Source organism: Sarcophilus harrisii, chromosome 1, assembly GCF_902635505.1.
Source record: "Sarcophilus harrisii chromosome 1, mSarHar1.11, whole genome shotgun sequence".
NCBI lineage: Eukaryota > Metazoa > Chordata > Mammalia > Dasyuromorphia > Dasyuridae > Sarcophilus > Sarcophilus harrisii.
Genome location: NC_045426.1, coordinates 332,184,106 through 332,204,336, shown reverse-complemented (window position 1 = coordinate 332,204,336; position 20,231 = coordinate 332,184,106). Strand labels below are relative to the sequence as shown.

General features: G+C 35.0%; 1 protein-coding gene across 2 annotated transcripts in view; it reads left to right on the top strand.

Annotated features, from left to right (window-relative positions):
* The window catches only part of ABCA1 (ATP binding cassette subfamily A member 1), a 147,501-nt gene that overhangs the window by 114,489 nt on the left and 12,781 nt on the right, over positions 1–20,231 (top strand). For both annotated transcript variants that reach the window (XM_031945565.1, XM_012543118.3), the window contains exons 24-40: positions 1,109–1,181; positions 1,927–2,129; positions 3,557–3,605; positions 3,840–3,953; positions 4,851–4,999; positions 5,309–5,433; positions 6,042–6,140; positions 7,302–7,491; positions 8,670–8,764; positions 9,553–9,585; positions 11,032–11,137; positions 12,586–12,660; positions 13,196–13,365; positions 14,139–14,316; positions 15,663–15,778; positions 15,865–16,009; positions 17,246–17,369. In XM_031945565.1, the coding sequence (XP_031801425.1) occupies positions 1,109–1,181; positions 1,927–2,129; positions 3,557–3,605; positions 3,840–3,953; positions 4,851–4,999; positions 5,309–5,433; positions 6,042–6,140; positions 7,302–7,491; positions 8,670–8,764; positions 9,553–9,585; positions 11,032–11,137; positions 12,586–12,660; positions 13,196–13,365; positions 14,139–14,316; positions 15,663–15,778; positions 15,865–16,009; positions 17,246–17,369 (2,044 nt within the window). The remainder of the gene's footprint in view (positions 1–1,108; positions 1,182–1,926; positions 2,130–3,556; positions 3,606–3,839; positions 3,954–4,850; positions 5,000–5,308; positions 5,434–6,041; positions 6,141–7,301; positions 7,492–8,669; positions 8,765–9,552; positions 9,586–11,031; positions 11,138–12,585; positions 12,661–13,195; positions 13,366–14,138; positions 14,317–15,662; positions 15,779–15,864; positions 16,010–17,245; positions 17,370–20,231) is intronic.

Below are 20,231 nucleotides of genomic sequence, written 5' to 3'. Positions count from 1 at the left end.
TGAGGGTCATTAATAACATCATCACTTACTTCTACTTGTCTATTTGATCGGGCAACGTATCTAAATAAGAGAATTGGCTTCAGATAACAAGATAAGATTTAAAAGTTAAAAGCCAAATCAGTTCCTTAAACTTCAAAGTAGGAACTCGGTTTTTTTTTTTTTTTTAAACCAACTAACAATTCAGCAAAACTGAAAAAGAAAAACTTTTGTTTTTAACTTTAAAACTACTTAACATTTTTTTCAATAGTATTTTATTTTTCAAATACATGTAGAAGATAGTCTTCAACATTGGACTTGGTGTTCCAAATTGTCCTTCCTTTCCAAGACAGCTAGTAATCTGACATAGGTATAATTTTACTTTAAAAAAAAAAAAAAATTGACTGAAGTAATTACTCTTGTTTAGCTCAATAAGCCTACCCTTCTTCCCCCATTTTTCCCTTCTCATTCCTTCTCACTTTTATCTGGGTGTAGACACCATCTACATGTAGAGCTATCATACATACTTTACCAGAGAAAAAACAAAACGGGATAAATAACATTTAAGTTGGAGCCAGAGGAACTGGGTTCAAATTTTGAGCCACTTGCTACTTGTGGCACTTGAAACAAATCTATTCACCTTTTTATAGTTTGATTTTCCCCTAACTTTAAAATTAAGGTAATGTACTAGATGGTCTTTACAGTACCTTTTAACTCTGAATCTATTATTCTATTTATATATTTTAAAATGTTTTTACAGAATGATTAATTAACACAGTGCCTAACATAGTAGGTACTTGTCAAACACTTCTTGATTAATCCCAAACCTGAACCCATCTTTGTAGCTTTCAGAATTCGGCATTGATTTTTTTTTGTGGCTCTAAATTTTGATTCTTATTCCAAAAAAAGAGTTTGTGTAAACTTATTACAGTCTTGTAAAATGATTATCTCTGAATCTTAGGTATATAATTGAGCCACATGAAGTAAGTACCTGTTATAGCATCTCAACAGGGCAAAGCACTTTGGCTAATCTGCACAAGGAAGCAGGCCAGGTACAGAGAATAAAGATTTCTCCCTACCTCGTCCATCTATACATATGAATGTAGTCTTTGTTTTCTTTTTTTGTTATCAGGAGGACAGCGTTTCTCAGAGCAGCTCTGATGCAGGTCTGGGCAGTGACCATGAAAGTGATACTCTGACAATAGGTAATGAAATGACTGTGGCATTTCTAACTCGGAAGGTAGGCCCCCAATTGAGCTTTCTTTTGAGAGCAGTTAAGCCTTGTCATTATGGGAACCTGGCTGTGTTGCAGGTCTCTGTTAAAATTTTAAACATTTGCTCAAGGAGCATTTGTTTTAAACCCTTCAAAGAACCATAATAGTTTAGGCAATGGAGAACAACTTTATTTTCCAAGGAGAAAAAAATAAAACCCAAACTAGCAGATGGTATCCAGCATTTGGATAGCTAAGAACAGTATGTTTAACCCAATTAGTATTTGAGTAGTATTACTACTCCAAATATTACTCAGTAGTAGAGATCTAGTAGGAATCTCAGCAGTAGGGATATCTGAATGGAGAATCTTTCTTAACAGCATTTGTATAATGCTTTTAAGGTTTGCAGAGCAAAGGTTTTGCAAAATTACCTCATTTAATGTTCACAATAACCTCATAAGTTAAGTCTTTTTATTCCCATTTCACAAATTAAGAAATTGAGACAGAAGAGTTAATGATCATACAACTAGTAGTAAGTGAGGAAGAATTTAAATTCGGGTCATTTTACAATTCACTGTAAAAGGTTCTGGCACCTTTTGCTTATGTGTATCCCAAAGGGACAGATCCTTGCATGCCATTTTCCAAAATGTAAGCGAGAGGGGAGAAAAAGATATAGGTTCCACATTGTGTTAAAGACCAGTAATCATGCTGACTCTTTGATGGACTTTGGTCTCTGCAGATGTTTCTGCCATATCCAACCTCATCACAAAGCATGTCTCAGAGGCTCGGCTAGTGGAGGACATTGGGCATGAATTAACCTACGTGCTCCCCTATGAAGCTGCCAAAGAAGGAGCATTTGTAGAGCTTTTCCATGAAATCGATGACCGACTCTCTGACCTAGGCATTTCGAGTTATGGCATCTCAGAGACCACATTGGAGGAGGTTTGTTGGGCAAGAAATGTTTCTTCAGCTGTTTAAATTTGACAGAGTAAATAATTCCAATGACCAGAACAAAAAAAAAAAATATCACTAGGTGACCCAAAGTCTTTGGACCTGTTCCATATCCTCTAGGAAATAGTGTTTCTGGTTAACTGCTTGAGGTTGGGTTTGAATAAAAAAGGCAAGAGTGGAATTTTAAAAAGAGAAAATGAATGTTAGGAGAACTCAACAGGGAAGTTCTTTTGTTCCTGGGCCCCTTCTCCTGAGCTTCTTTGTAGAGAAATGGCTGTGATGCTATCAGAGTCCGAATTTATTCAGAAAACCATGGAAATTGAAGACAGAGTCAGTGATCTACTTGCCCTATCACCCTATCAGAGCATTTTTCTGTTTGGAACTTTTTATGTGGCCTCCATTTGTGCTTGAGGTATTCTTTGAAGCAAGGTTTTCATTAGCATCTTTTTAAAAAAGTAGTCACCTCCCATCCTCACTCCCAGTTTAATAGTTTTCTTCCCTTAATATTTTAAAAGGTCCATAATTTCCTCGGGGTGGACACTTGCTTCAGCTGCTTAGTTAGTTGTTAGTACATAGTAGGTGTTGATGAGCTTGGCCCAAGATGATACTTTTCCCTCCCTGCCCCCCCCCCCCCAGCTACAAGAACTTTTCCCCCAAATTTCTGGATACATCGTTACTCATCGGAACACATTGTTTTCTCCAAGTGAATATAGCCCCTTGAGGGTTGGGACAGTTTTACTTTTACCCTAGCACCCAGCATGTTACTCCATTACATAATTTCTGAATTGAGTACTTGAATTAGGTAAATGTACTACCCAGCATGTGGGCTTGAGAGGATTTTTCAAAGCTTGTGTTCCATTGGTGTTATTACTTCTAATAATAAAATGGAGTAAGGCTTTGGTGGATCTTTGACTACTGGGATGGTGTTATTTATGGAAGCTAGATGTTCACAATGGATAGAGCTGTGGATCTGGAACCAGGAAGATATGACTTCAAATTCTTATTTAGCTATGTGACTTTGAGCACATACTTTTGTCTGCCTCAGTTTCCTCATCTGTAAAATGCGGATAATAATAGCACCTATTTCCCAGGGGTGTTGCAAAATGTGGGCTAAAATTTGTAAAGCACTTTGAAAATTTTAAAGTTCTATATAAATGCTACTATTAAATTACTGTTAAATCAATATAGAGTCTCATCTGCATGGCTCTGACAATATGCAGTATTCTTTTTCTTTGTTCCTAAGATCATAGGAATGTGGGACGTTAGAATTTGAGACTGTAAGGGATGTTGGAGATCATCTAATCTAATTACCTAATTTATTAGGACTTACCCTTTCATTAAACATAATATTTAATTATAATATTCATTGGGATGATAACATTGATAATAGTTGTTTTCTGACATCATCTTGTTTTCAGATATTCCTTAAAGTAGCTGAAGACAGTGGTGTAGATGCAGAGACCTCAGGTAAATCCCTTAGTTTAAGTTGTATTGTCTTTGTTGCACAGTTGATTACAATTAATCTGAGCTCATTCATTTAGAATGAAAGAAATTGGGAGCTGGAAAGGAAGAGATGTTATATTTGTCTTTAATTTCCATAATTCATTTCCATGTTTAGGGTACAGTGTGGAATTCATTTGTAAGTAATTGTAGTAAATGAAAGATAATGTCTCCCTTATTCATTTTCCCCATTAATTTCAGATGGAACCTTACCTGCGAGAAGGAACAGACGTGCCTTTGGGGACCGCCAGAGCTGTCTGCGCCCATTTACTGAAGATGATGCTTTTGATCCCAATGACTCGGATGTAGACCCAGGTAAATATCAATAAGAATTATCCCATATGATTTGAAAAAGCATTTTTCCTCATCCTTCTCAAAAGGTTTTTTCCTGGAAGGACCTGTATTGCCATTTATTTTAGATGACATTTATTGATATATTTAGAAAAAAAAAAAATACAGTGTGGTCCAGTGAAATAAGATGAGGTTTAAGGTCAGACAGTCTAATTTTACTATTTGTGCTTCCTCATTCGCAAAAATGAAGAGGTTGGACTAGATAACTTCTAATATATGAAACTGCAAAATTGTTGCAAAAATGGAGACATTCATTTAATATTTGCAAATAGCCAAAATTGATCATTTATCATTGAGTATTGATATTTTTTTCTTCATATTTTAGCATGTAGGTAGCTTAGCAAATGTCTGTGATGAATCTAATTTGTCCTGGGATAATGTAATTCAGGAGTTCTTAACCTTTTCTGTGTCATAAAACAGACCCCTTTGATAGTCTGGTGAAGCAGTTAGACCCATGCTTAGAATAATGTTTTAAATATGTAGGATAAAACAAACAGTTATGTTGAAACATTTTGCCTCTAATAATAATTGTCTTGGCATCTTATTATATCATGATGTAATTGCTTGTAAACCTGATTTTCAGTCATTGTTCAAAGATCTGGATTTTATTGTTTTTATTATACAGTTTGGCAGATGAAGGCTTTTTGTTTTGTTTAATGGTTAGAATTCTCCCCCATATTTACAGGGATGTGATTTCCCATGATAGTTTTATGACAGTAGCCGTTTTTGAGGAGGCACATGTCAGGAATTGGAATTTGAGAATCCAAAGGCGACCTGAGAATTAAAGAAGATGAAAGGTGGCATTTGAATAAGATTACTATGGCAACCTGTGAGATGACACCTAGGATCTTTATCTTTCAGAATCCCGAGAGACAGACCTCCTCAGCGGCATGGATGGCAAAGGCTCCTACCAGGTGAAAGGTTGGAAACTCACCCAACAGCAGTTTGTGGCCCTTTTGTGGAAGAGGTGGCTGATTGCCAGGCGTAGCAGGAAGGGATTTTTTGCTCAGGTGAGAAACTAAGGTTTTGTAGACACACCTTGGGTGGGACAGCTAGGTATCCATCTAGAAAGTTTTTCTCTCTTTAGGCATAGGATCATACTAAGAGGTCTAGGAGACTGGCTATGTAAATCCTTCTCAGAAAATGAGAGATACAACCAGAGGCAGGCAACTAACTAGCGCACCTTGACAATTTACAGAATCTCTCCTGTTGCAAAGAAAATCAGCTGAAGTAAAAAGGAAGAAATGACCAGGGGGCCTTTTATTGGAGTTTTTCTATTAACATCAGCTTTCTTCCTTCTCCTTACCTTATGGTTTCAGATCGTTCTGCCAGCAGTATTTGTCTGCATTGCCCTTGTATTCAGTCTGATTGTTCCTCCTTTTGGCAAGTACCCCAGTCTGGAACTGCAGCCGTGGATGTACAATGAACAATACACATTTGTCAGGTATGTGCCCCTTTCTCCAAAGAATGGAAAATCAAAAAAAAAAAAAAAAAAAAAAAAAAAAAAGATGTATTAAGTGTCCAGAGTGGTTTGAATAAGATTACAAATATGTCTTATCCTCTCTTATCTTGTCTCATCGCATCTGGCTAAAAATTGACCATTGGGATTTGTTCTTCTGGAGGAGAAAATGAATTATAAAATTGAATGTTGAAAACTATCTTACATGTAACTGGAAAAATACTATTCAGAAATTTAACAAAAAAATCAAAATGCATTTATCTATTCTAATTTGTAGCAAGTTCCCACTTTGCAAATAAATTGTAAGTACTTTAAGAGCTCCTGTAAGATTATGAAATCTCAATTTTTCCTTTCTCACCTCCCCCTTCCCCAAGACAGCAAGTAATCTGATATAGGCTATACATGTATAATCATTTTTTAAAAACATATTTCCATGTTAGTCATGTTGTTAAAAAAAAAAAATCAGATCAAAAATGAAAAACCACGAGAAAGAAAAAACTAAACAAACAAAAAGGTGAAAATAGTATGATTCAATCTTATTCACTTTCATTATTTATTTATTATTTATTAGTTTATTTTTGTTATATCTGTAGCAATGACGCTCCAGAAGATGCAGGCACTCAAAAACTCTTGGATGCTTTGACCAAGAGCCCTGGTTTTGGTACTCGTTGTATGGAAGGACAATCAATTCCGTAAGTATCATTTTAACCTTAACAGTTTCTAAAGTTATCTAATTATCTAAATTCCTGCAACCTACAGTTTTCATGTTGGTCCATCACCCACCAGATGGCAATCATACCATATACTCATATTGTGCTTTTAATACTTAAAAAAAATTCAAAGCTACAATAACTTGTCTATTTTTCAAAGGAATAAATATCTATAAGAATTCTAAGTTACTGAGAAGCATAATAATAATGTTTGCAGTTTCTATCCTCTTAGCATTTAATTGATAATATTTCTCTGTACTCTGCGATTAGAAGAATTTCCCCCAATTTCTAAATAGTGTCACATCCTTTTATTGGTTGCAGGGCACAAGTTAATATATGAAATCAGGTCTTTCTGACTCCTGATCCAGTACTCTCTCATTGAACTCCCTAACTGCATCAAATCTTAGTTGCTTCTGAAGATCTTTTCAGTTTCTAAATATATATAAAATTAATCATTGAAGTTAATTGAAGTGTTATCCTTCTGTCTGAGAACATAATTTTTAGTTGTTGGTTCTGTAAAAACCCTGTTCATATCAGTTTCTCTTCTTTTATACCTAAAATATGACCAATCCTTAATTCAGGCCTATGTCCTGGAAGAAATATGAAAGTCTAAATGAAGAAAATAAAATTCTTTTGGCAACAAACCCATTGATTGAATTAATACAGGGTATGCCACCTGTGCTACATCTTTTAATCATAGAGAGTTGCCTAGGATACTAAAAGGTTAAGTGACCTCTCTGGAGTCAGGTAGTCAGTATGAGTTAGAAGTGAGACTTGACTCTGGATCCTTATGGCTTTGAGGTTATCTTGTTCATGTTTTAAAAAATGAATATGTTTGTTCATATACAGTCACCTCTCATATTTTCCATATTTTTTTCAAAAATCACCAGCAGTGGTTTAGTAGTTACATCTACCATTTCTTCTAATATTCTGAGATGTCATTTGCCTAGGTCTGGTGACTTTGAATTAATTGAAATATCCCTTCTTATAACTTCTTTTCCTATCTAGCTCCATATTCCTATTTTCTTATTTTTTCCTGTTTTAAAACTCAAGTTAATAAAGGATAGGAAAAAAAGTCAGCTACTAAAGACTCCTGGGAAAGTTAGATTTCTTCTAGATGACTTTGTTTTCCACTTTCTTCAGGGATATGCCCTGTGAGGGTGGTGAGGATAAATGGACTACTGCCTCTGTCCCCGAGTCTGTGATGGACATTTTCTGGAAAGGGAACTGGACAATGAAGAACCCTTCACCTGCCTGTGAGTGCAGTAGTGACAAGATAAAGAAAATGCTCCCTGTGTGTCCCGCTGGTGCAGGTGGATTGCCTCCTCCTCAAGTAAGTTTATTTATTCTCAGCCTGTAACAAAACAATAGGTGTGCCAAATTTTTTAAGTGTTAAGCAGGAAAAGATAAGATTATATCAAGAAAAAATTTTTTCAGGCAGTTATTTTTATGATCTTTAATTTAGTCAAGGTGAGTTATTTTAATGCTGATAAAAATATGTAGGTCCTTTAAAAGTAATTTTGTGTTTTTTTTTTCCTTGTGTGGTACAAGATATCCATATCTTAATCTTCTTCTTTCATACAAAAATCAACATTAAACATTTAGGAAACATTCCTTTTAAATAAAATGTTCCTGCTTCCAAACCAAAGCAAACTTCTTAACATCCTTTCAGAAGGTAGATTGTACCCCACTCTCCTGATGGAGTGAGGGCTTTTTGGTCTTCAAAGTGTTGTGCATGTATGAAGCAATTTCTCTAGCATGCTCTCTTGTGAAGTGAGGTGTCTGCCAGGAGGTTCTGATAGATTTTATCACTGCTTTCATTCTGCCCATTATCGGGGTTCTAAACTCAGGCAGAATACTTAAAAGCAGTTCTTGAGACTTTAGAAAACAAAATGTGGTTATTGCTTTGTATGTTGAGATAGTCTCTAGGTTAATGGGAACTCAGCAAGTAAACTATAAGAAATATGAACAAATCCTCATATCTCTGCGCTGTCACCCTTTGTTTATTTGCATAAAAATAATTACATTTTCCTCCTGCTAGTTGTAGTATAACCTATTGAGCTTAAAAGATTAGGGGGTAGTTCAAATCTAAGCTACATAGTAGACAAAATGGAGCAGTAAACTCTATTGGAAAGTGCCTTTCTCTCTGTTGATTATCCCCAATTTATCTTGTGCATATCTTATTCGTAGTTATTTACATGCTATCTCCTTGCTAGTCTCCTTGAAAGTAGGGACTGTCTTGTCTTTCTTTGAATCCTCACTGCTAATCATGGTTTCTGGCTTATAATAGGGGCTTAATAAGTGTTTATCGACTATTGACTGACGTGATTATTGGCCTGGGTGGACCATTGCAACAGCAATTTCCTGTGGCTCTTGCTGTATTATTACAAGTTGTCTTCTAATCTTATGGCTTTATTCTTCATTAATGTATCTATTTTTGTGCTGTAGTGTTAAGTTTGAACTGGTCATTATTACTGAACAGTAAAAACAATATTGTTTTTGATTTGACAGAGAATACAAAATACATCTGACATCCTTCAGAATTTGACTGGAAGAAACATTTCAGACTATCTGGTGAAGACCTATGTCCAGATCATAGCAAAAAGGTGCTTGCTTTATAATTTATGTTTCTTATCAGAAATTAAGGGATACTTTTTCTGATAGAATGGAGTGGAGAGGGGAGGAAAATCATATTATCTCTATGATAGTATGCTTGATAATCCGTTAAGATGTGATCCCAAAGTCAGTTAGGTGATTTGTGTAATGTCTTATTAATTAGTTACTCACATTTCTATATCAATTTATCTGTATTGCCCCATTTGGCCTTCAATCTTAATCATGTAATCTATATAGTTATAAGTATTGTGACTTCTAGTAAATAGAAGAGCCAGAATTTTAAGATGGGTTTTTTATATCCCAAATTATATTTCAGTGAGCTGCTTCTCTGGGTTTTTCAAGTAACTATAAATGATGGGTGAGAAGTCAGAAAGAGAGCTTTAAATTTTCAATATCCTCATGTATTTTTGAATTGGTTGTTTGCAAACTCAATATTCCTTTGTAGGGAAAAATCAGTCTCTTTAAATCATATGATCAGGACTGTTATAAATAATGTCTTTGTAAAATAAAAATATCTGGGCATTATAGATTAATTTGGTACATTAATCATATTATAAAAGACACATTTTGTAAGCTTAAGAAAAAAGAAAGGCATCATGATTATTGACTTTCATCCTACTTTCTTGCTGCTTTCTTCTCTCCTAAATTTTCTTTTCCCCCTTCCCCTTCTTTCTTCTCCTTTTTCCTTTGTATTGTGTCATTCAATTTACTCATTTCTCACTGGCACTTTTAGAGTCTTTGAAATGATTTTTTGTTTTTTGGTCTTTGTTTTTTTCAGCCTAAAGAACAAGATCTGGGTAAATGAATTTAGGTAAGTCTGTGACATTTTTTGCTCTGTCTTTGGTTTTTCTTTGGTTCCTCAGCTTCATGATGGGAGTGAGGAAATAAATGTCTTTTGGTTTGCATTTGTTTGGGATTTTACACCTGATTGAGAACTATGTGGGGAAAATGTGAGGAACATATGGGATGAGCAATGTAAAATTCCTTTTTATTTGTGAAACTAAACCACAGATGCATATTCTAGAGCAGGACTGTCAAATTCAAATAGAAATGAAGGCCACTCATCTATGCATAAAACTTTCTGCCCATGCATAAAACATAGATAATATTACATTAATATGTGAGCCACATATTAATGTAATATTTTCCATGTTATATTGTGTTTTAATTTATTTTAAAAAATGTTTCCCAGTTACATTTTAATCTGGTTTGGGTTGCACTTGGGAATGTTATGGACTTCATGTGCCCCACATGAAGAATCATTATTTGATACCTTTGATCTAGAGGTCTGCAAAGAACTTGAAGGTTAGAGTACCTGGCCTGCCCTAACTGTTGACCTCAAGTATCGAGTCCTCTCACTTCCTTTTACAACCTAGTGAACTTATATAAGGACCTTACTAACTTCTGACTTCAAGTTGGGCAGGAAAGATGGTTTTGTGAGGTGATTAAATCTTCCCCTAGTTGTATTTTATGCCCCGTGGTCAGATGAGTTCTCATAGTCCCAGAGAGTTGAGGGTAAACAGTCAGAGCTACCAGTAGCCACACAAGGTTCCATGCTAATAATAATAATAATAATAATAATAATAATAATAATAGGAGTTCACAGTTACTCTTGAGCTTTGTATTTAAGATGTTCTTAGGGTGGGGGAAAAGCTGTAACAAGCGTTGGCAACTTTGAGCTTTGGAGGAGAAGGAAGAGATAGGAAGAAGACAGAAAAAATAAGGAGTTTGAACTGATTCAAAAGTAGGGCCAAGGAATTAGCCCTGTCCATAGGAGATATGGTGCCAGGATCCTTCTTTCCTGAATACTAATGAGTTTATTCCTACACACCTGGGCAGAGCAGAGACAAACTCTTGAAGTGTCTCTAGGATCAGTGTTACTAGACATGAACCAAAGTCCTGTCTTTAACCTCAAGGCTAATATAAAACAGAATTAATTCCAGCCTATTAATCTCCAGGGTCGCTTCATAAAGGCAGATAATTTGGTTCTTAGGGGCAAGGAAATACAATTTACTGTTTTCACATCTCGGGATTCTGATTCTGGAGTTATATGTTTACCTGGATCCCCTAATTCTTACCTTATCCACCTAAGCTTCATAACATAAAGTGAAAGCAGAAATACTTGAAATTATTGCATGGCTAATTTTGTGTTTACTTTGAGGAAGCAATCCAAAATTTAAGCATAAATTATGAAGACTGTTTGGATTATTTAGTTCACTTTTAAACAATTGTCTGATTTCCCCCCCCCCCCCCCAAGGTATGGTGGATTCTCACTGGGTACCAGTAACGTGCGTGGATTACCTCCAAGTAATGAAATTAATGTTGCCATCGACCAAGTAAAGAAAGTCTTTCAGCTGACCAAGGTGTGTCCCAAATCAGGCCTGGAAAATGTATAGTCTGGGTATTGGCTTGTGCATTGGCAAGCCATGTTACAGATAACTGGGCAAACTGCCACTTGTTGTGAGGACTAGTGTGTCCCTTTTTGCCAGTGATGTAAATTAACTTTAACCAAATTCCCCTCTGGGATTGGTGCCAACTGGCCCCCATGGCTCCTTCTCTCTCCTGCCCAATTCCTCATGCTTTGTTCTTAGGGAGGAAAGCATGAGGTTGGAACAAGACTCCATGTCCAAGGCTCAGAGAGTCATTGATAATAAAATATCATCCTCAACAAATGAGAATAGTTTGGGCATTTGAGAGCTAGCACCAAGGATGGGAGAGGGGAAAGAGAAGGAAGAGAGTTTCAGGCTTTATCAGCCCAGAGAAAAAAGTTATCTTCTTTCCAGGCTGGCTGGGTTCAGAGTCATTATCACGTCAGATAAAGTTCTGAACTTTGCTTGGCTCTCCTGTGTCTTGCCTTTGCCTCTCTGCACCTGTCTAAATGGACTGGCAGTTCCCTGTACCTCAGGCCAAAGGAGAACCACTTGATTTAAATCAAAAGTCCTTGAATCGCTATTAAAAATTGTTGATGATTAATTTCTCAGATAACCCGCTATATCAATCTGCCTGCTAAAAAAAAAAAAAAAAAAGCAAAATGGATCTTTAAAGAGACATTCCTAAAAAATGGCTGTGAAGAAAAGAGAATTTTTTTCTTGTTCAGTTGGCTTTTGTCCCTGATTTGGTGTAAAGCACAAGTATTCACACAGACGTGTTCAAAGTCTGAGAGTACAGATGTGGAGGGTTCATTTTAGGGCTGCCTGACCTCCCAGTTTAGTGCCTTTTGAAAGAAAGCATTGACTTGTGTCACAGAGCCATGGTATCTGTCAACGCCAATCAGCCTATTTCATATGTGTTCAATTACCAAAACAAGGTGCAGTATTTTAAAATGCACAAGGCTATAAATTCATAGATTTATCTATTTTCTGTATTTTTCAGCTTAGTGCAGAGAATTAAGTCAACGTAAACAAATCTTTAAAGTCTTTTAGGGAGATGGGGATTGGAAGGATAGACAGTAGATGAAGAAAAGTCTTTTGCAGATTTAGGGCAGTGTGGTATAGTAGAGAGAGGGGCTGTCTTTGGAGTCCAGAAGTCATGGGGTGAAGTCCCACTTAGAACTTGGCTGTGTGACCCTTTAAATTCTTGGTCTCCCAGATAGCTTCCTTCACATTATAAATTACAGATGAATAACCTCTCTATCAACAAAGGAAAGTTTTCCATCAAAAGTTCTTTAGACTGGCGAAATTAAATCTAGACAAAGAAGAAAATAATATAAAATAAGTTACAGGAAGTTTCCTATCTACTATAAAGGTGAAATAATCCTTGCCAGGAAGAAATACAGCATTTGGGTTTCATGTTTTTCCTTTGCCATTTACAGGATAGTTCTGCAGATCGATTTCTCAATAGCTTAGGAAACTTCATGACAGGACTGGACACCAAAAATAATGTCAAGGTAAATCCCCATCGTAGCCATAATATCTGCTTGCATCTTGAGAACTCTAGGCTAATGTTAACTGCCCTCAGATACTAAGTACTAAGATACTTACTACTTGAGTAAGACTTTTGATGAGTGGACATACAAATTTGTGTATTTTACAAATTTGTAAATACAAAATTGTAACTCTACCTTGTAGAAAAATGGGTGTCATCATGGATAAAGCGGTGGAATCAGGAAGATTTGAGTTCAAATCCAGCCTCAGACACTGACTAGCTGTATGAATCTGAGCAAATCAATTAACCTCTGCTGCCTCAGTTTCCTCAATTGTATAGTAGAGTTAATAATAGCATCTACTTGCTAGTTTTATTGGAAGGATCAAATTAAACAATATTTGCAAAAGCACTTAGCTCAGGACCTGGTATATACTAGATATTTACTAAATATTTGTTTTCCTTTCCTTCTTTTTACTTACGATGTATGTTTGTAATGTATTTCTGGGAGTGGGTTACTTGAACGGAATTAGTTCAAAGCCAGCATTTTTGTCTTTCAGGTATGGTTCAATAACAAGGGTTGGCATGCCATTGGTTCCTTCCTGAATGTCATCAATAATGCCATCCTCAGAGCCAACCTGCCGGAGGGAAAGAATCCCAACAACTACGGCATTACAGCTTTTAATCACCCTCTGAATCTGACCAAGCAGCAGCTTTCCGAAGTGGCCCTGTAAGCTTTAGGGATTGGGAAAAGAGAGTATTGGGGAGGTTGGGTTCATTCATCAATTTAATGAGTCTCATTGATCAAATGCTTACTAAATGGAGACATTATCATAAACTCTGAGTGAAGATAGAAAGATAAATAATTAATTCATAATCCTGCCATCAAGGAGTTTATAGCCCATATAGAGTATAGGACATATGAAAATAACTCTAATGTAAAATAAAATGTGATAAGGAAGTGAGAGAGAGAGAGAGAGAGAAACAGAGTTTTTCATGAGGAGCAAGAAGGAAAGATCATTTCCAGATTGAGAGACGGGGGAAAGGCATTAAACCTAGGTCTTAAAGGATGGGTAGGATTTCAACCGGCAGACATGTGACAATTTTGAGAAAGTATGGGAAGAGTCTTACAGGTGTAGTACAGAGGGACAAAGGCATAGATGCAGTAAAAAAGCATAGGATGTGTACAAGGAATAATGAGTAGTCCAATTAGGATATTGTATGAAATAAGACTGGGACCTCTCCCATATGGTAAAATCCTTGAAGGCAGGGATTATTCTATTAACTTTTTTTATATCCTCATAACTTAAGCACAGTGCTATGGTACACATGTGTATTTTCATGATTTTCAAATTTTAATGTAGTTGATATTCAAAGAGTCTGATGATTTTGGGAAGCATTTCCAAAATGTTATTATTAGGTTACATGTCTTAATTTGTGATTTCTAACACCCAATTGAATCTTTTCCTGGTCTAATGGATCTTTTGAAATTTGTTTTTTCAGGATGACTACTTCAGTAGATGTCCTTGTTTCCATCTGTGTAATCTTTGCAATGTCCTTCGTCCCAGCCAGCTTTGTTGTGTTTTTGATCCAGGAGCGCGTCAGCAAAGCTAAACATCTACAATTCATCAGTGGTGTAAAACCTGTCATCTACTGGCTTTCTAACTTCGTCTGGGATATGGTAAGAGCAACTTGCTGGATAGCTCCTGTGGGTACTCTCCTTATACTCTAATGTATGTGGCAATAATCAATATTATGAGAAAATGCTTAATAGGATTAAAAAGGGATGTCCAGAAAGAAGGAGACCAACTGCATCATATCTTATTCTGTTTCATCATGCTAAATTATTGTTAAATATATGGTATGATGCGTAGAATCTTGGACTTGGAGTCAAAAAACCTAAGCTCAGGAAGTTTAATCATAAGACCTTGCACAAGTCACTTGACTCTATTCCCTCCAACTCCCCACCTTTCCTGTGCCTCAGTATCCTTTGTAAAGCAGAGTAGTTGGACTTTATCTCTAATTTCTTATCTAGTTATGTTAATACAAGGAATTTTTCTTCTCATCAATGGGATGGCAGGGAAGAGGGGAGAAAAAATGAATTTTTGTTCATTAAAAACATTTTTAAATAGTTGGAAGGTGCTGCAGATGTGGAATATGGCAAGTACTTTTAGATGAGGTCACTTTTTTGTAGTTTTGCTTAATTTTTTTACTTTGTTACGCATGGATTCTACCATAATTGAGTCAAATTTTCAGTTTTAATTCTTGAACACATTCAAGACCCAGATTTTCAAGTTGACCTTTTCATAATGATAAAATTCTGCTGCTCGTTTTATGGATATTTTTTAATAGACTCATTTTACAGGGAACACAGTATCATTAAAAACACATTTAATCTAGAATTTAGAAAATCCAGATTAGTCTTGCCTTAAGTATCTACTAAGTTATGACCTTGAGTAATTTAGGTCATTTAGTAATTTATCTGAGTCTTGCTTTCTTCATCTAGAAAATGAGAATAATGATACCTGCCCTGACTACTTCATAGTTTTATTGAAAACATAAAAATGAAATAATAAGTAAATGTGAAATTGTAAAGAGTAAAGTATTGTGTAAATATAAGGGTATTGCTATTTTTATAATTAGATAAACTAACTTGTAGTCAAGAATTTATATTCCTCCCTATTTCCTAAAAGAATTAATTAAAAGAGAAAATTAGTAATATCACTTATTATTGCTAATTTTAATAATAATAATTTGTTTTATGTCAATTAAAAGGAAACTCTTGAAACTTAAAACTCATACTTCACCAAGTATCTAGGAATAATTGTGGGAAAGGCACAAACAATAAGTTTATGAGAAAGGGTAAAATGCTTGTCAGAATTTATTGCCTTATACTTTGATTAATGATATGTGTACCATTCGTTCTTGGTTATGCTCATCTGTCCTTTGTTATCATCAGAGAAAGGATTTGGATGTAGTTGTAGAGCTAAGGACGAATTTTTATTGTATCTTTTTATTTTCTTTCAGTGCAATTATGTGGTACCTGCCACCTTAGTCATCATCATCTTCATCTGCTTCCAGCAAAAGTCTTATGTGTCTTCCACCAACCTTCCTGTCCTGGCTCTTCTCCTCTTACTTTATGGGTAGGCAATCTCGAGTTTGAGATGGCTAAATAAGAAATGAAAAACAAAAGAAGTAATGTTTAATCTTTTCCTGTTTTGTTTCACAGGTGGTCAATAACCCCTCTCATGTACCCAGCCTCCTTTGTGTTCAAGATCCCCAGCACAGCTTACGTGGTCCTTACTAGTGTGAACCTCTTCATTGGGATTAATGGAAGTGTGGCCACTTTTGTTTTAGAGCTCTTCACTAACAATGTTAGTATTGTGATTCCTTTACCAGTTTTTTGATGGTAAATAAAAATAAAAAAAATAAACCTGATGATTTGTTGCGATTGTCATAAAGGAAATATTGCATTGTAGAACAAATGTTAGCCCTGGAAGCCCTTGGTTCAAGCCACCTGTGACACTAGCTATGGGATCATGGGAAATCACTAATTTCTATAATTCTTAGAATCCTCATATGTAAAATGGCATGATGATACCTGTAGTGCTTATCTCAGAAGCTCAAATAAGATAATGCATATGTGAAGTGCTTTGCAAAATTTAAATCACTGGATAATGGCAGTATTGTTGCCTAAAATATAGGTTTAGAGTTCTGAAAAGCCAAATTAGTAAGATCATGTATCCTTGGAAGTATTGGGTGTTTGAAAAGACATCATTTTTGCTTTAGAACTTTAGAATGTACTTTGATGTCATAAATTAAAGCAAAATTGAAATGCTATGACATATCATCTAATCAATCTGTTTCTTATTGTCAGTTGAATTCTATATAAGAAGGGTTACAGTTATTGTGTGGACACTTTGAGGTCCCTTGTATGCCATGGTGATACAATGGAAGGTCACTTTGAAAATAGATTTGGAATGTGTCAGAGTAGAATTAGAGCAGAATATACATAAGCTGGTAGCTAAATGTCCAAAATTTCCAACTTGTTTGCATTTTTTCCTACCTAAGGCATTTTTCTAAACTCGCCACAGGATATTTATTTTGTCAACATTGATTGTGAATGTTTTTTGGTAACTGAAATCAAAGATTTGCATTACTATACTAGAATTTCAAAGTTTAGAAGGGACTTCGAGGTCACCTATTCCAGCTTTTGTTGTACTTTGAGCAAGACTCCCATCTCCCACTAAGCTTCACTCAAGGGCCTCCAGTGCAGGGAAGTTTGCTATCCCCAAAGGAGTCCATTGTACATTTGGATAACTGAATTGTTAGAAAAAAATTTCTCTTATATTGGAGCTGAATTTTGTCTCTACGTTGCTCCTCTAGAGCCAGATGGAACCAAATTAAATTTCTCTTTTTTATGATAGCTGTCTTCAAACACTTAAAACTGCAAATGTTTGAAGACAGCAATCTTCTGTAAATTTTCTTTTCTTTAGGTTAAATATCCTTAATTCCTTCAGCTACTGTCAGCCAACAGATCTGCTCTTTATTCTAATTTTATAATTGCAAATATACTAACAGTTGATTTTTGTGTGTGTTTGTTTTAATAGAAGCTCAACAATATTAATGATATTTTGAAGTCTGTGTTTCTGATATTCCCTCACTTCTGTCTGGGCCGAGGGCTAATTGACATGGTGAAAAACCAGGCAATGGCTGATGCACTAGAAAGGTTTGGTAAGTGAATAATCTCCATCCCTTAACTACTGCATATTAACGTTGATGGCCTTATGGCATTAAACAAGTCTTTATCTTTGAACAACAAATTCAAGTATTATTTCCTGTACTTGACTTTCTTTCCTCATCAGCAGGTCATACATTACAACTGTCCCCATGTCCTAGCAGTGTAGAGAAGTGAAATGGCATGGTGGATGTAAAGGCGTGAACCTTTTAATGATAAAAATACTGAACCTTTTCCAGGCTCAGTTTGTTGATACTATTGAGTATGCTTGTTGAGTTGATAAGACAATCCCTTTATCCTTGAAATGCCCTCAGGAAAGGACATATAGAGAAGAAAAATTGATTCTTTAAAAGTCAAACAAATTAAAAACTGGTGTTAAAGCAAAAAATTTTATTATTTATTTCATGCTCTTTAAAGATAATTCTTTGTGGTTTTGTTGATTCTCTTACATCTCTGCACATTTATTCACTGTCTTCAAAATTAAAGTTCCACTAAGTGGGGGGCCTAAGATGGGAGAGTCAGCAGTAAATCACTGTAATATTCCCAAACTCCCCTCCACACAACGATAAAATAATGCCTCCAAACAAATTCTAGAATAGCAGAAAAATAAAAAGATATTTTAGACCAAGAAACTTGTAGGATTAGCAAGAAAGGTCTGTCTCACTTAAAAAAAGGGACCAAACAGAAAAGGAAGAACAAATATTAACTGAGGAAAAAACTTTTTAAAAGTTAGAATTGGTGGAAACTGAGTGGATGCCCATCACAACATAGCATTTCTACTCTTTCTGTTGTTTGCTTGCATTTTTGTTTTTGGTTTTGTTTCTTTTGCAAGAAAGAGATTTCTCCCCCCCCCCAAAAAAAAAAAAACAAAAACAAAAACAAAAAACAACTTGAAGGAACATTATAGCTAAATTATAGAATTATCAGTCAAGGAAAAAGTACTACAAGAGACCAGAAACAAAATATCAGGGAGCTATAACCAAGATTACACAGGATTTAGCAGCTGCAATATTAAAGAATTGGAGGTCATGGAACATGATATCCCAGAAGGCAAAGGAATTAGGACTGCAACCAAGACTTACCCAGCAAAATTAAGCATACTTTAAGGAGGAAATGGTCATTCAATAAAATAAAAGGATTTCAAGCTTTCATAAGAACAGAATTGAACAAAAAATTTGATCTCCACTGTGAAGGCCCAAGAGAAACCTTAAAAAGAGAAAAGAAAATTTAAGAGATTCAATAGAGTTGAATTGGTTATGTCCTTATATATGGTAAGGTGATACTTGTTATTCTTAACATACATAGACATTACAAGTATAAGGTGAATTTGAGAGAATGATATAAGAAACAACTAAGGGGTGAGAAAAAGAGAAAGAAAGCATCCCACAATGTAAAAATGGATAATTTTGATTACATTAAATTAAAAAGCTTTTGCATAAACAAAACCAATGTAGCCAAGATTAGAAAGAATGCAAAAATAAGAATACAAGCCATTCCCTAATTGATAAATGGTCAAAGGATATGAATAGGCAGTTTTTAGATGAGGAAATCAAAGCTATCTATAGGCATATGAAGAAGTGCTCTGTCACTTTTGAAAAGAAAAATGGAAATTAAAACAATTTTGAGGTACTACCTTATATCAATCAGATTGGCTAATATGACCAAAAAAAAAAAAAAAAGGGAAATGATAAATAAATGTTGGAGATGATGTGGAAAGAATTGAGACACTAAAGCACTGTTGGTGGAGTTGTGAATTGATCCAATCATTTTGGAAAGAAATTTAGAACTCTTCCCAAAGGACAGTCAAACTGTGCATACCCTTTGATTCAGTGATATTATTACTATGTCTGTATTCCAAAGAGATAATAAAAAAGGAAGTACATGCCCAGAAATATTTATAGAAGCCTTTTTCATAGTGGCAAAATAGTGGAAATTGAGGGGATACCCATAAATTGGGGAATAGCTGAATAAATTATGATAAATGAATATGAAGGTATACTATTATGCAATAAGAAATGATGAACAGACAGATTTCAGACCTGGAAAGATTTGTACAAAGATACAAAGTAAAATAAGTAAGTACACATTATCAACAATATCATATGATGATTAACCCTGAATTACTCAGTTCTCAGCAACACAATGATCTAAAACAAATACAAAGGACTCAAGAGGGAAAATATCCACATCCAGATAAAAGAACTAGTGGACTCAGAATGTAGAACAAAGCATACTTTTTTTCACTTACTTTGTTCATTTTTTTTTTTTTTATCTTTCACAACTGTGATGAATATGTAAATGTGTTCTATATGACAGCTTATGTATGATCTATATCAAATTATGCACTATTTTAAGAAGAAGGAGGAGAAAAATTTGGAACTCAAAAATCTTGTAAAAATGAAAACTAAAAATTGTCTTGACATGTAATTGGGGGAAAAATACTATTTAAGAAAAAAAAATCACTACAAAAACTTCACAAAGAACAGTATAGGAGGTGCTTTCCTGATATATTTCCTTCCTGTATCTAAAGGTGATTTCAGTGGGGTCAAAGATCTTTCCCAGAATAGATTTATTCATGAAGACCAAGAATTTCATGACTATCAAAAAATACTTCTTGTGGTGTTTTTTTTTCCTTTTTTTAAAGTTAGAGAGGAAGATATATGTTACAAAGAATTATTGAGAAAACGAGTAGGGAATATTAATAGTAATGATATTTTTTATTCCTTATTGTCTAAATCTTGAAAGTGTCTTTCCAGTGAGTGTACTCTGACACTTTTCTTTATCTTTTATCAATAAATTGTTTCTAATTGTCTAAACATTCAATAATAAAGATACCTGGTTTGCTCCTCTCCCCAGCC